The sequence below is a fragment of the Panthera onca genome, chromosome B3, assembly GCF_046562875.1.
Source record: "Panthera onca isolate mPanOnc1 chromosome B3, mPanOnc1 haplotype 2, whole genome shotgun sequence".
In the NCBI taxonomy this organism is placed as follows: domain Eukaryota; kingdom Metazoa; phylum Chordata; class Mammalia; order Carnivora; family Felidae; genus Panthera; species Panthera onca.
The window spans coordinates 37,245,404-37,258,527 of NC_138344.1; the positions used below are offsets into that span (position 1 = coordinate 37,245,404).

General features: G+C 40.0%; 1 protein-coding gene across 5 annotated transcripts in view; it reads right to left on the reverse strand.

The window, feature by feature from the left end:
• Positions 1-11,953, reverse strand: part of PIAS1 (protein inhibitor of activated STAT 1) — a 125,157-nt gene extending 113,204 nt beyond the window's left edge. For 3 of the 5 annotated variants that reach the window (XM_078448794.2, XM_078448791.2, XM_078448795.1), the window contains exon 1: positions 11,642-11,717. In XM_078448794.2, coding sequence (XP_078304920.1) covers positions 11,642-11,665 — 24 coding nt within the window. In that variant the 5' untranslated portion in view covers positions 11,666-11,717. Of the gene's footprint in view, positions 1-10,741; positions 10,868-11,641; positions 11,718-11,859 lie in introns of those variants that run through there. The other 2 variants (XM_078448793.2, XM_078448792.2) reach the window with 2 other exon arrangements.
• Positions 11,954-13,124: the final 1,171 nt, after the last annotated feature.

Sequence of the window (13,124 nt, forward strand, 5' to 3'; positions counted from 1 at the left end):
AATAGTCTGGAATTAAGAGTTATTAACTTTAACTGTTTCCCCCTTCTTATTAGTCTAAACTATTCCTGGGATTACAATTTAAATTTAGGAGTGAAAAATAATGGCAATCCTAAAATTCATATTACTGTCCCTGAATTGAATAATTAGTATTCAATTACACAAAGAATGGCACACTTTAAAAAAAAAAAAAAAAAAAAAAAAAAAAACCTTTCACCTTTAAGATGTCACCTGATTTTGAAATCACAGATTGGAATAACTTTTGTACAAAAGTCTTCATTTTCCAGGGGTGCCTGGGTGACTCGGTCGGTTGAGCATCTGACTTCCGCTCAGGTCATGATCTCGTGGTTCGTGAGTTCAAGCCCCGTGATGGGCTTTGTGGTGGCAGCTCGGAGCCTGGAGCCTGCTTCGAAATCTGTGTCGTGCTCTCTCGCTCTCTCTCTCTCTCTCTCTCTCCCCCTGCCCCTCCCCCGTTCGCGGTCTGCCTCCCTCTCTCTCTCAGAAATAAATAAACATTAAAAAAAAAAATGTTTTTTAATCTTCATTTTCCAGTCTTAACTTGACACCCTGGGGAAAGACACTTGAGGAATACAGAGGCTGAAACTTTTCAAATACAACTCTAAAGAAGGTAGAAAGAAACTAGAAAAGCATTCTGAGTTTTATAATCTCTAGGTTCCACTTCAATCCCACAAGAGGGAAAGGAAGAAAATGAAATAGGTCGAATGCAAATCAATCATCTTAGATACCTGGTAAGAGCTAAGAAGATCTGCCAAAGAGGAAATTATTGGCTAAAATAGGTTAGGAGACATCTGTATGGGTTTTTCATTTATCCAAGCCATTTCTATCCTCTACAACAGAAAAAAGCCAATCAAGGGTTGAGACATAACCTTGAGAAAATAAAAAGTTATACAATTCCCTCTTTATTACTGACTTAAAACACTTGAGAGCAGAGTCATTCAATGCAATGCATTAGTATTTTTACTACAGAAATGCAAGATATAATTCAACAGTTTCTGCTTGCAAACTTGCCTTGTAAATGGGATCACTATTATCTATAAACAAGCTATTTTTTCTTTTAAATAATAAAAAAAAATACCACGGGTGAGAAGGTGAAAGGGCTAGTCTCATTTTAAGCTACAGACTCTTGCACTGTGACTCTTATACAAGCAGTGTTCAGGTTCTCCAAGATTTTGCTCTCTGGACTCTTTTACAGTCTAGAAAATGGAGGACGCCCAAAATCTTTGTTGATTAAATCTATTCATATTTACTGTATTAGAAATTAAAACAAATTTTTAAAAGATTTATAATTTTAAAATAATAAATTCACAGGGCGCCTGGGTGGCTCACTCCATTAAGTGTCCAACTGATCTCGCAATCCGTGAGTTTGAGCCCCGCGTCGGGCTCTGTGCTAACAGCTCAGAGCCTGGAGCCTGCTTCAGATTCTGGGTCTCCCTCTCTTTCTGCTCCTCCGCCACTCATGCTCTATCTCTCAAAAATAAAAAAAAATAATAAATTCACTATTTGTTAACATAAATCACATGTAAATTTTAAGAACTATATTCCAAGACAAAAATATATTAACAAGAAAACTGTCATTGTTTTACATTTTTACACGCCTCTTTAATACAAACCTCTGGCTTAATAAAGACAGCCTGATTCTCGTATCCACTTTTGCATTTAATCTGCTGCATGAGGTTGTTGTGACTAAAGTACATGAAGAAAATTCAGCCTCACACATGTATGTAGTTGGAAAAAGATATTTCAATAGCCTTTTCAAGTAACTATGGATACTCTTTGATCCTTCACCAAAACTCAGCAAGTGGCAGTTTCTTAAAGGCTGTTGCAATATGGAATCTGAAACCGGATCACTGAATACTTCCTACTCTGATTTACTGAAATCCATTGGTCTATCTTCCATTTCCAATGTATCTTTTTACCCATGCATGATTTTGTAATCCCATGCATTATTTAGAAATCATTGCTTCACTGAGTTACGCAGCTCTTCCAAATGTCGACACTTCCACTACACAACTTCAATGTATCACATTCATTAGTACCACCAGTGATCTTATCAAAAAGTACCGGGAACCTATCAAACACAGTAGCAAATACAAGTCTCCCAAAATTCCGTTTTCCCTGGAAAGCTTGAATTTTATCATCAGCAACAGATATTGTCAATTGTTCTCTTGCACAGAAACTGTCTGCTCAATATCCAAGTCTGTATAACCACACTTTGTCAGCCATTTTTTCAAGTAAAAACGGTATTCCATTAAAAAAGCAGCTAGGTTCAGCCTACAACTCAAACAACTGAACAACACCTTTTCTTTCAGTTAACCATAGGGTTTGGTACTCAGTAAAAGTGCTTTTACAGGTACTTACCATTTCATCACACAACGTGTATCTTAAAATGTACTCAAGGACTGAGACATAATCAATCAGTACATTTGGGGGGGAGGACTTATTTAGGACACTAAGTGTAACTGGCATTTATTTTTTAATTCCAAATGCACGGTCATGTGCTAAACTAGTACAGTTTAGGGCCACTGCCTTAATTCATGCTAAGCCACCAGCAGTTTTACCCAGTACTGATTTTGCAAACACCTTACTACTGGTTAGAAAAATCATTTTGACCTGCAGGACCCCCAGAAAGAGCCTGGTGAACCACTAGAGGTCTGGAAAATGGACTCTGAGAACCACTGTAATAGCTAATATATTACATACATGACTTTAAAGAAGATTAATTTTTAAATAAATATTGTTATAACAAGAATGTTTAAAAATACACACACATGCATAGAGATATACTCAAATCACTGATAGCCTGGTACCTCACAGTGGGAACCCAAACATAATGAATGACAGAATGTGGCAGATACTTCTTGAATAAATAACAAATGATTGCCAAGTACCTACCATAAGCGAGGCTATAAGCTAGGTGCCTCTATATTCCCATTCTTGGGTAACTTACAGAACCCTAGAGACTAGAATGATGATTTTAATGTATGAGAAAAATGTTTATCCTGAAATCTTTCAGATCTTTTTTTAAGATTAGACCTACATGCCTGCAAGAAAAAGTCTTAAAATTCACCATAAAGCACAAGATAGCATGTTAAATTCTATTTTAAGCACTATGCCATGAAGCTAAAAACAGGCTTGCTCACATTCAGAAACCCAAATACAAAATGAACTGCTTTGGCTGTGCACTGCCAGAATCCCATAAAGAGCTTACATTCCATTTCTCCTCAAGCCAAACAACCCTTACCTGTTTTAGTTTTTATTCCTATTTTTCAGTGAAACTCCAAAGTTAATACCATACATGTTACAGTTATTATGGCATCTATTAAAAAAGCAACAATATAACAAAACCATCAAAACAAGTTAAGAACTTTTAGACATACACATTGATAAATTCAAGAGGTAAACCTCTATAAACATACATACAAAATCTGTGTGCTGTTAAAAAGAATGAGACCATCTCATTTTGGGATATGGCATGGAAAGATCTTCAATAAATATTATTAAGAAAGAAAAAAAAAGGCAAGTCAAAGTATAGTAGGTATAGTATGATCCCATTTATGTTTTTAGAAAATATATTCATGTACATGTACATTCATTTAGTAATACTTATTAAATTCCTTCTCTGTGCCTATTCTGTTCTGAATCCAGACATATAAACATACAAAAAATTACAAATATTATACAAGCACACACACATGCCCAAAGAAAAATGAATAAGTCAGACACAGAAGACTATATATGATTTCATTTATATGAAATGTCCAAAATACTAATCTGCTTTCTGTCTCTGTAGATTTGCCTATTTTGGACATTTCATATAAATTTACAAAGACATAAAATCTACAGAGACAAAAAGCAGATTAGCAGCTGCCTCAGGGTGAAATGAGTTGTGGGCAATGGGGGAAATAGCTGAAAGGTGTAGGATTTCTCTGGGGATAAGAAAAATATTCTAAAATGGACTATGGTGATGGTTGCACCACTTTGTGTATGTATTAAAAACCATTTAACTGTGTATCTTAAATAGATGAACTGTATGGTATGTGAATTATATCTCAATAAAGCTATTACACTCCTCACTCCCAAAAAAGAATAGACACCAAAGTGATTGCCTCTGGTGGGAGAGGGGGGGGTGTGAAGATAATGAAGTCCCTTAAAATTGTACTCTACTTACTTCTATACCATTACAATAAGAAATGTATTCACTTATTACATATGTAAGTTAAAGAAATATAAAAGATAAACCTGAAACAGTCCTTCAAAGATATCTATATTTTTATTATCTATATATTATCTATATAGATATCAAAGATATCTGTATTATTCTGGATATGTTATTCATCTACAAAGCAGCCATGAAAAAAAAAATGTGAGGTTGTGAATATTTACAATTTAGACCATCATACAGACATGTACATCAGCCCCTTTACTAACAGAAACAAATGTTGAACATAATTTGTTCATTTCACAAATATATCTTAAGCATCTACTGTGTCCACAGGGTAGGGATTGGGGAAAACGAAGTGGTATACAAAGTACAACACTAATCAACAAAAAGAAACAAACTACCAGCTCTGGCTTTAAGTTAAGGACTTTTGCCATAGAGTGGAGGAGACAAAACACACACAAAGTGGACGGGGATCAAACTATGTAGAAAATCCTGAATACGTGAGAGCTAAAACTTTATCCTGTTTTCAATGGAAAGCCATTGGAGTGACAGGATGAAAAGAATGTTTTGGGAAAATTAACCTGGCAACCAAAGGGGGGAAACTGAGCAGGAAAGGTTAAGAAGGAGATGAAGTTTTAAAAAACAGGAACATTGGGGCGCCTGGGTGGCTCAGTCAGTTAAGCATCCAACTTCAGCTCAGGTCACGATCTCGCGGTCCATGAGTTCGAGCCCCGCGTCGGGCTCTGGGCTGATGGCTAAGAGCCTGGAGCCTGCTTCGGATTCTGTGTCTCCCTCTCTCTCTGCCCCTCCCCCGTTCATGCTCTGTCTCTGTCTCAAAAATAAATAAACATTAAAAAACAAAAACAAAAACAGGAACATTTGCTGGGGCACCTAGGTGGCTCAGTAAGTTGAGCAACCTACTTGGGCTCAGGTCATGGTCTCACGGTATGAGTTTGAGCCCTGCATGGGGCCCACTGCTATGGGCGCAGAGCCCCTGCTTGGAATGCTCTGTCCCCTTCTATCAGTGCTCCTCCCCTGCTTACACTCTCTCTGTCAAAAATAAAATAAACATTGAAAAAAAAAATAGGAACATTTGCAACAATCCCGTGAGACATACTGATATTTCAGTTACCGGGTGGTGTTCAAAGGGTTTAGATGTATTTTGTTTGCTTGATTTAAGGTGAAACAGAAAAGGAAAAAAAAGATAGTTTCTTCATTTTGCTGAGTTTTGGATACTCATTACAAAGAATGAAGTTTTACCAGAAAATTCTGAAGGGAGGAAGGGTTGGGGGCGAGGTGGGGGGGGGGGGGGGTTATCATTTCATGTGATACCACTTAAACCAAAAGTAGAGGGAATCAAAAGAAATGGAAGTCCCACAATTTTTAACATGGAAAGGGAAGTATAATCATATTTTGTAGTAAGAGTAGTAAAAAGTACATGACAATTATGAAATTGATAATAAAATAAAACTAAGTACTTAAAATTTCTTTGTCACCTATTTTTTAAAATCCTCATGGTAAAACTTGTTACATAAATTCAAGTCTAGGTGATCAACTTTTGAGTTTGATCAATTTCACACCCTTAACTGTTCCTTCTACACTGCAGTAGTTTTCAGATGTTGCACAAATAATATATATATATTAATATATATTTTATATATATATATTTATATATATATATAAACGTTTATTTTTGGAGAGACAGACAAAGCGTGAGTGGGGGAGGGACAGAGACAGAGGAAGACACAGAATCCCAAGCAGGCGCCAGGGAACCTGACATGGGGCTGGAACATAAGCGTTGTGAGATCATGACCTGAGCTGAAGTCGAATGCTTAACCAACTGAGCCACCCAGGCACCCCGCATAAATTATATTCTTAACTCAACTGATATGTGCATTTATTGATTTAACCCATAAAAGTTTCTTAAAATAGAAAAATATTTCATTGACTATGTAATCTCTTTTCTATAACAGCCACCTCAAAACAATGTTACCTACCAATATAATACTAAGGCAACACTTAAGTTTTGAGATTAAAAATGAGTAAGGCAAATTCTCATTTCCACTTTATCTATATTAATGCTGAACACTGCTTTTCCTAAAATGTCAGTTAAAAACACATGCACATCTACACAAGGCACATAAACTTCCGATATTTGATTATTGTGATACAATTTCAAAAATCAAGCACACTTGAAATAAATTATAAATGCTGTTTGATACTCTATTTCATACTTTATCAAAAGTTCTGATTGAGAAGCAATGTTTACTTATATTTTATAGAATATATCTCTGCCATCATTTAATAATCTTATCTGATAGGTTTACAGAAATAGAAACAAAAGTACAATGAACAAATCAAGAATTACTTATTTCACTCACAACACTTCCATCTAATCAAAATACCATTTGCTGTGCTGCCTACAGCACAGAAAAAGTTCTGTCATATCAATGTATTTTGTTATAAAAAAAAACATTTGCCAACTTTTAGATCAGGCTGTTTAAGACAGTGTTTAAAATAGCAAAAAGTTGGAAATAATCTAATTGTTCAATGATAAGGTACGAGCTGAATAAAATACAATGTTACCTTTCAAATGATCACATAGACCTATATTTACTAACCTAGAAAGATAGCCATGAAAATAGCAGATTACAAATAAAGAGAAGTGTGATCTCTTTTTGTGATGAATATACATACACATATGCTCACAGAGAGTCTAAACGGATAGATACCCAGATGTTAACCATGGTATTTCTAAGTGCTGGGATTACAGGTGTTTATTTTTTCTGCTTACTTTTCAGCATTCTCTGAAATATTCAAAGTAAAATGACATTTGCAAGAATTAAAACATCTATGATTCCAACTAACAAACTCCAAAATCTTCCTTGCAAAAAGCCCAAGGAATATCCAAAAATACCCTGGCATAGAGCAAGAGGGAAAGTATTAGCAACAACATAACTAAAATTCTTTGGGAGCAAGGCACCGTAGACGTCTCCAGGACTGACATGGCACCTTTACAACAGCCTATAGAGTACAGGGTTTGAAATCACAAGACCTAGGTTCAAGCCCCTGCCACTTTTATTTGTATGACCTTGGGCTAGTTGCTTACTCTTTCTGGTCTCACTTTATCAATAAAAGAGAGCTATTACCTGCCTTCCTACCTCAAAGAACGGTTAGAAAGATCAGATGAGATAATGTGATACATTATTAACTGGAAATTACCATATAAAAATAATTCATCCAAATATTAAAAAAAAAAAAAAATGGTGCATAACACCAGAGCAAATTATTTCAGAAAACAGCACAATCAATTCTGTAATGAACCAGGGGTCTTGTTTTTAAAGGCTACAATCATCATAAACAGCCAATTTTTCAGAAACCCTAACACTTCCTCCCAGTTCCCACTACAACCATGAGCCATTTAATTTCCTTATCCCTAGCTACCACCTAGAAAGGGTACAAATTACACTGAACTCAAAAAGCTTCAGCAAGAACCCTGGAGCAACATGTTGATGGAGTTCACCAGGAGAAACCCAAGGTTAATCAGCTATGGACTCACCACTAAGCACTATTACAATTCACAGTGGTTACAAGAGACTCTTTGAAAAGAAAGACAATACAATGACCCAGGAGAAAACTGTGGATGAAAAACCAGTATTTCAAAACAATTATATGAAATCCTTAAAAACTAAAGTGTTTTATAAATTGTTTTTAAATACTGTTCATAAAAATGGTGACTTAAAACAAAAGTCATCTAAATGTGGCACGTGACACAAAACCAAGTTAGGGAGATTCAAATCAAATCCATGAATAAATTGTCAGATTTATGTGCTTCTATCTGAAAGAGAGGCAGACAATTCACACCACAAAGATCAAAATCAAGTGGCTATTTCTTGAAAATAAAGAGGCAGACTTTGACAACAGAATTTACTGACATGCTTATAGATACTTTAAAAACAACGTTTTAAAAAGATGGCTTCAAGGCGCTTGGGTGGCTCAATCTGCCGACTCTTGAGTTTGGCTCAGGTCATGATCCCAGGGCTGTGGGATCGAGCTCCACAACAGGCACTATGCTGAGCATGGGGCCTGCTTGGGATTCTCTCCCCACCCCCTCCACTGCCCCTCTCCCCCTCTCTAAAATAAAATAAAATAAATATTAAAATAAATAATAAAAGAATGGCTTCTCTTCCCATTGAATTCCATTATTTTACTCCACTAAAATGAACTTCTTCCTTCCCACTGTTCCTCCTGTGAGTTAAAATGGCAATGTAACTTGATTTGAGTTTTAGTGCAAAAAAATTGTAATTAAGAAGTACTCTAAGAGAAACTACATGAAGCTGTCAGATTATTAACTTCCAAGATCATCTGGCCATCACACCCTCCTTCTTTTTAAGTTCCCAAAGATAATAAAATGCTCACTCTACATTCTTACAAATGTCATTTACGGGTATTCCCCTAATGAAAAATTACACTTTTCATAAACAAATGTGCACAGAGAATTCTTTTTGATATGCATGACTCACAATCTAATTTTTATTGGCAGTATCTTCAAGTGTTGCAGCTTGCACTATTCCTACAGGAGATACAGACCTATCCGTCTTCCCATCTGATCTTTGTAGATTTGTTATAGATTTAAAAGGACTTACTAAAATGGGCCATGAGGAAAATAATCTTGAATACAATCCACAGCAAAATGAAATGTGGGTTTTGAAGTAAGATAACAAAAAAGTCACGGTATTTACTCAAAGCCTCATAGTTGGAAATCCATTGTAAGTATTGTATTTTCACCTAAAACTATGAGAAAAAATCTGGCTTTTTCTTAAATCTTATTCTGACTTTTCCTATCTTATTAGGAATAAATGCTATTTACATCCAAAACAAAAAACAAAAACCCATCAGAAAATATAATTTCCGAGAGGAGTATCTTCCAAAGCTTACTGCACAGAAAATTATATACACACATTCTCAAATAACTATGGTAGGCATTCCTAAGATCATCTACCTCAAAAAAAAAAAAAAAAAAAAAAAAAAAAAAAAAAAAAGAACAGCAAATCCAACCACAATCAAGTACTAAAATTTTTAACACAGCTATCACCAGCTAAGCAATTTATCACAGCTTCTCAAAGTATTGGGCACACACAGTGACAAACCAGTATGTCAAAACAGTTATTATAATTTGAAAAAAATTGTACTACAGGAACACAAGACGAGTTTTTCCTCTGGAAAAAAATTCAAGTAGATTTTTGAAAGAGCAAAAAGGGAGACCAATTTTAGAAAAATAATGTTTCCCCCCAGTGTTTAGCATTTATCTGATACAGCCTCATTTTTGCAAAGAGAAACTTTACCTAACAAGACTCACACCAGGGATCTGATCTATCCCCAAAGGCACTTTCTTAAAATGAGAAAGAACAAAGGAGGAAATCTCCCAGCATGTGCTTTCCATACCAGTTTCTTTGGACAGCATCAAGAGTGACAATATAGCCAGCCCAAGCTTTTCAGCTTTATTCTGTGGCCCGTGTACAACAGAACTGATTAGCTATCACTCAAAAGGATTCCAAACAAAATAAATATTAGAAGGTACAGATCATAGCAACATAGTGACTACATCGCAAGAGTAAAACTACAGAAGACATGTATCTTATTAAACTTGTGTACTTTTCATTTCAAGAGTTAATGACCTCAGAATATTCAAATTCCTGAGGCTTTTTCATTTCAGTCAATAGTTTGAAACTGGATTAAAAAAAAAAAAAAAAAAAAGAAACCAACCACTCCAAATCTGCTCTCCCTTAAATTAATTTGTAATTAGAAGTCAATTTAAAAAGAGTGACATTCAAAGCCAGTGCCTTACTTAATACACAAATTTTGGAATGTTAACATTGCAAAATTACTGGGGAAACCGATCTTTCAGCGAAGCTTTCCAGAGAAAAACTCTCCAGAAACAAACCTGGCGCTTGGCTGTTCTAGAAGCTGTCGTTTCAGTATAACAGAGAAAATAAATTTTAAATAATTTTTATTAATTATGGAAAGAGGACCCCCCCCCGCCCCCCCCGCCCAAGATTTACAAGTGTGTATCCCCATCTCCACTCTGACAGAGATGTCAGTTCTCTGGGTCAAGATAAAACCAGCTGCTTGGCTCACACACAGGAAGCCACAGACAGGGGAATATCGCGTTCAGAGCCTCGAAATAATACGCGTTAGTTAAAACTGCCTGCTACTAAACCAAAATTATTCAAGCGGAGCCCCATTTGTCACAATCCAATCATAAGGGTTCCACCCGCCCTCCCCCAACGGCTTGTGTAGTGGTGGGTATATCTGCTTCGGTAAAGAAGCCATCATCAGGTAAAGAAGACTGGGGTGGGAGAAAAAGCGGGGAACAGGGGGCACCCTTTCATCCAATTTCGCGAGGCGTGAGTAATTGGTACAGTTGAGAGGAACGGAGGAACGTTCTATTTATCGGGGGTTGAAGTAGGGTGAGGGGAGAATTTCGTTCAAATCAACATGGCCAGCAAGATGTCCCTACAAACAAAAGGCAACGGGGGGATATAAACACGAACCATTCACCTCCATCAGCTATAGCATCGCCATCATGGTGTGTGCAGAGACCCCCAAAGGCTCCTCTCACCCTCCGCACCAGCCAGAGGAAGAGAAGGAAAAGAAGGGAGAGGTAGCTGCTTCCCACCACCCACCACTGCTTCCAAATACACACCCTTCGGGGGGGGGGGCTCCCCCCCCCCCGCGGTTGCCCAGAATCAGAGAGAAAGTAACGTCCCGCCCAGGCAGACTCCCCCGCCACCCCTCGGCCGAACCCCAACGCCGGCCCGGGGCTCACTAAACTTTACCGGAGCTTCTCCCCACATCCCCGCCCCAATGCCCCAAGATCGCGCTGCCCACAAGCTGGGCACCCCCGGCGCCTCCTGACAGGCGGGCAGCCGGGGAGAGCCGACTCCGGGGTGGGGGCGGCAGGGAGCCACTGAGGGGCGGGGCGGCCGGAGCCAAGTTCCCGGGGGTCTAAGGAGAGCTCCTGACAGCAGCCCGGGACTGCAAAGGAGGAAGAGGAAGCGGCGGCGGGGAGCTTTCCCAATCCCCCCTACACGAGCACCCTGCCCCAGCCCCCGTTCCCCATGGGGGGGCGGGGAGGCTGGCTGGAAGGTGAGGAAGCCGAGCCCAGGGGGCAGCCGAGGCCCCCACCTCCCGATCTCTTCCCCCGCCACCCCCGCCAGAGGCGCCCACAACAATAACACGCCGGGGACGACCCGTCAGCGCCCCCGAGGCACCCGGGGCCCGCGGCCCGCCGCTGCCGGGCCCCCTCAGCTGGGGCCGGGCGCGCCGCTCCTCCCTACAACTCCAGGCCCGGGTGGAGTCAGGCCCGAGCGGCCCCCCAGGGTCAGACCCATCCCCCCCGGCAGCAGCGGCGCCGTCTCCGCGGCCGAATATTAGAAGTGAATTCGAGCTGCGCTTTACCTTTAGTTCCGCACTGTCCGCCATCTTGCGTCTGTCAGCGCAAGCGCACTGAACCTCGCCGGGGGCCGCCGCTAGACCCGCCCCTCTAGCCAGCCTGGCCCCGCCCCGGCCCGTCCCCTCTTGCCCCTCCACCTCCCCGTCCCGCCCCCGGCCTCCGCCCCTCTCCGGGCGCTCGGAGCCCCGCCCCGGGCACGTACAGCAGGGAGACGGGCACGTACCATTTAAATAATGGCGCCAAGCGGGGAGGTTTGACAGTTACTCCCCCCTCGGCCTCCCCGCCCCCCATCCTCTCCTGGCTAGCTCCTCCAGAGAAAGGCCGGAGCGAGTGGGCTGCCGGCCTGAGCCCCGCCCCTCCGCGGCCTGCAGAACCTTGCTGCAAAGCTTCGATGCCTACAGTCACAGAAACTATAATGGCCCCCTCCCCCAATCAGCGAGTCCTTTTCAGCACCTGCTACCTTCGAGGCTACAATCCGTTACATTTGAAGATCACTTGATGAAGCATTTCCAGATTTATTAGCTCAGATCCTGCTCATGACAGTGCGGTGAAGTGGGCAGAGCAGAGATTACAATTCACGTGGTATATATGTGTGTGTGTATATGTATATATATATACATATACACAGTGTGTACACACACACACACACATATGTATATAGTCAGAAATGAAAGCTCAGGGGGTGCCTGGGTGGCTCAGTCGGTTAAGCGTCCGACTTCAGCTCAGGTCACGATCTGACGGTCCGTGAGTTCGAGCCCCGCGTCGGGCTCTGGGCTGATGGCTCAGAGCCTGGAGCCTGCTTCCGATTCTGTGTCTCCCTCTCTCTCTGCCCCTCCCCCGTTCATGCTCTGTCTCTCTCTGTCTCAAAAATAAAATAAACGTTAAAAAAAAATTTTTTTAAAAAAAGAAAAAGAAATGAAAGCTCAGGCAGGGAAAGTGACTTGCCCAAACACTTGACAGGGGGGTGACCTAAGACAAAATTCTGAAGACGTTCGTTCATTAACTGTTTGTTTCAACAACTATTTAGTGATTATGTACCAGTCCTGTTTCTTTATATATACATCGGAAAATTAAATACAACTAAGTCCCTGCCCTCCTGTAGTTCTCTAATGGAGGTACAGACAAGTGATAAAGATACAATTACAAATGGTGATGAGTACTAGAAAAGAACAAAGTGTCCAGTGAAAGAATAGCGATTGGAAGGAGATGGACTTAATGCAAGGAGGGCTTTCTCCAAAAAACTGACATTTTAAGTAGATGTGATGAAAGAATTATTTCACACCTTTTCCTCCCTATTGGAAGCCTCCTATACCTCCTCTCCAACCCCCACTTTTTGCTAGCAATTTTGCTTCATACCTCATGGAAAAACTTAAAAGATAACAGACATGAACTCCCTTCTCCCCATCCAAACTATTCTTACAGGCATAGTTACATTTGGGTTACTATGAATGAAGTGTCCCTGTGCCTATGAAGGCCAGTCCCTCTACC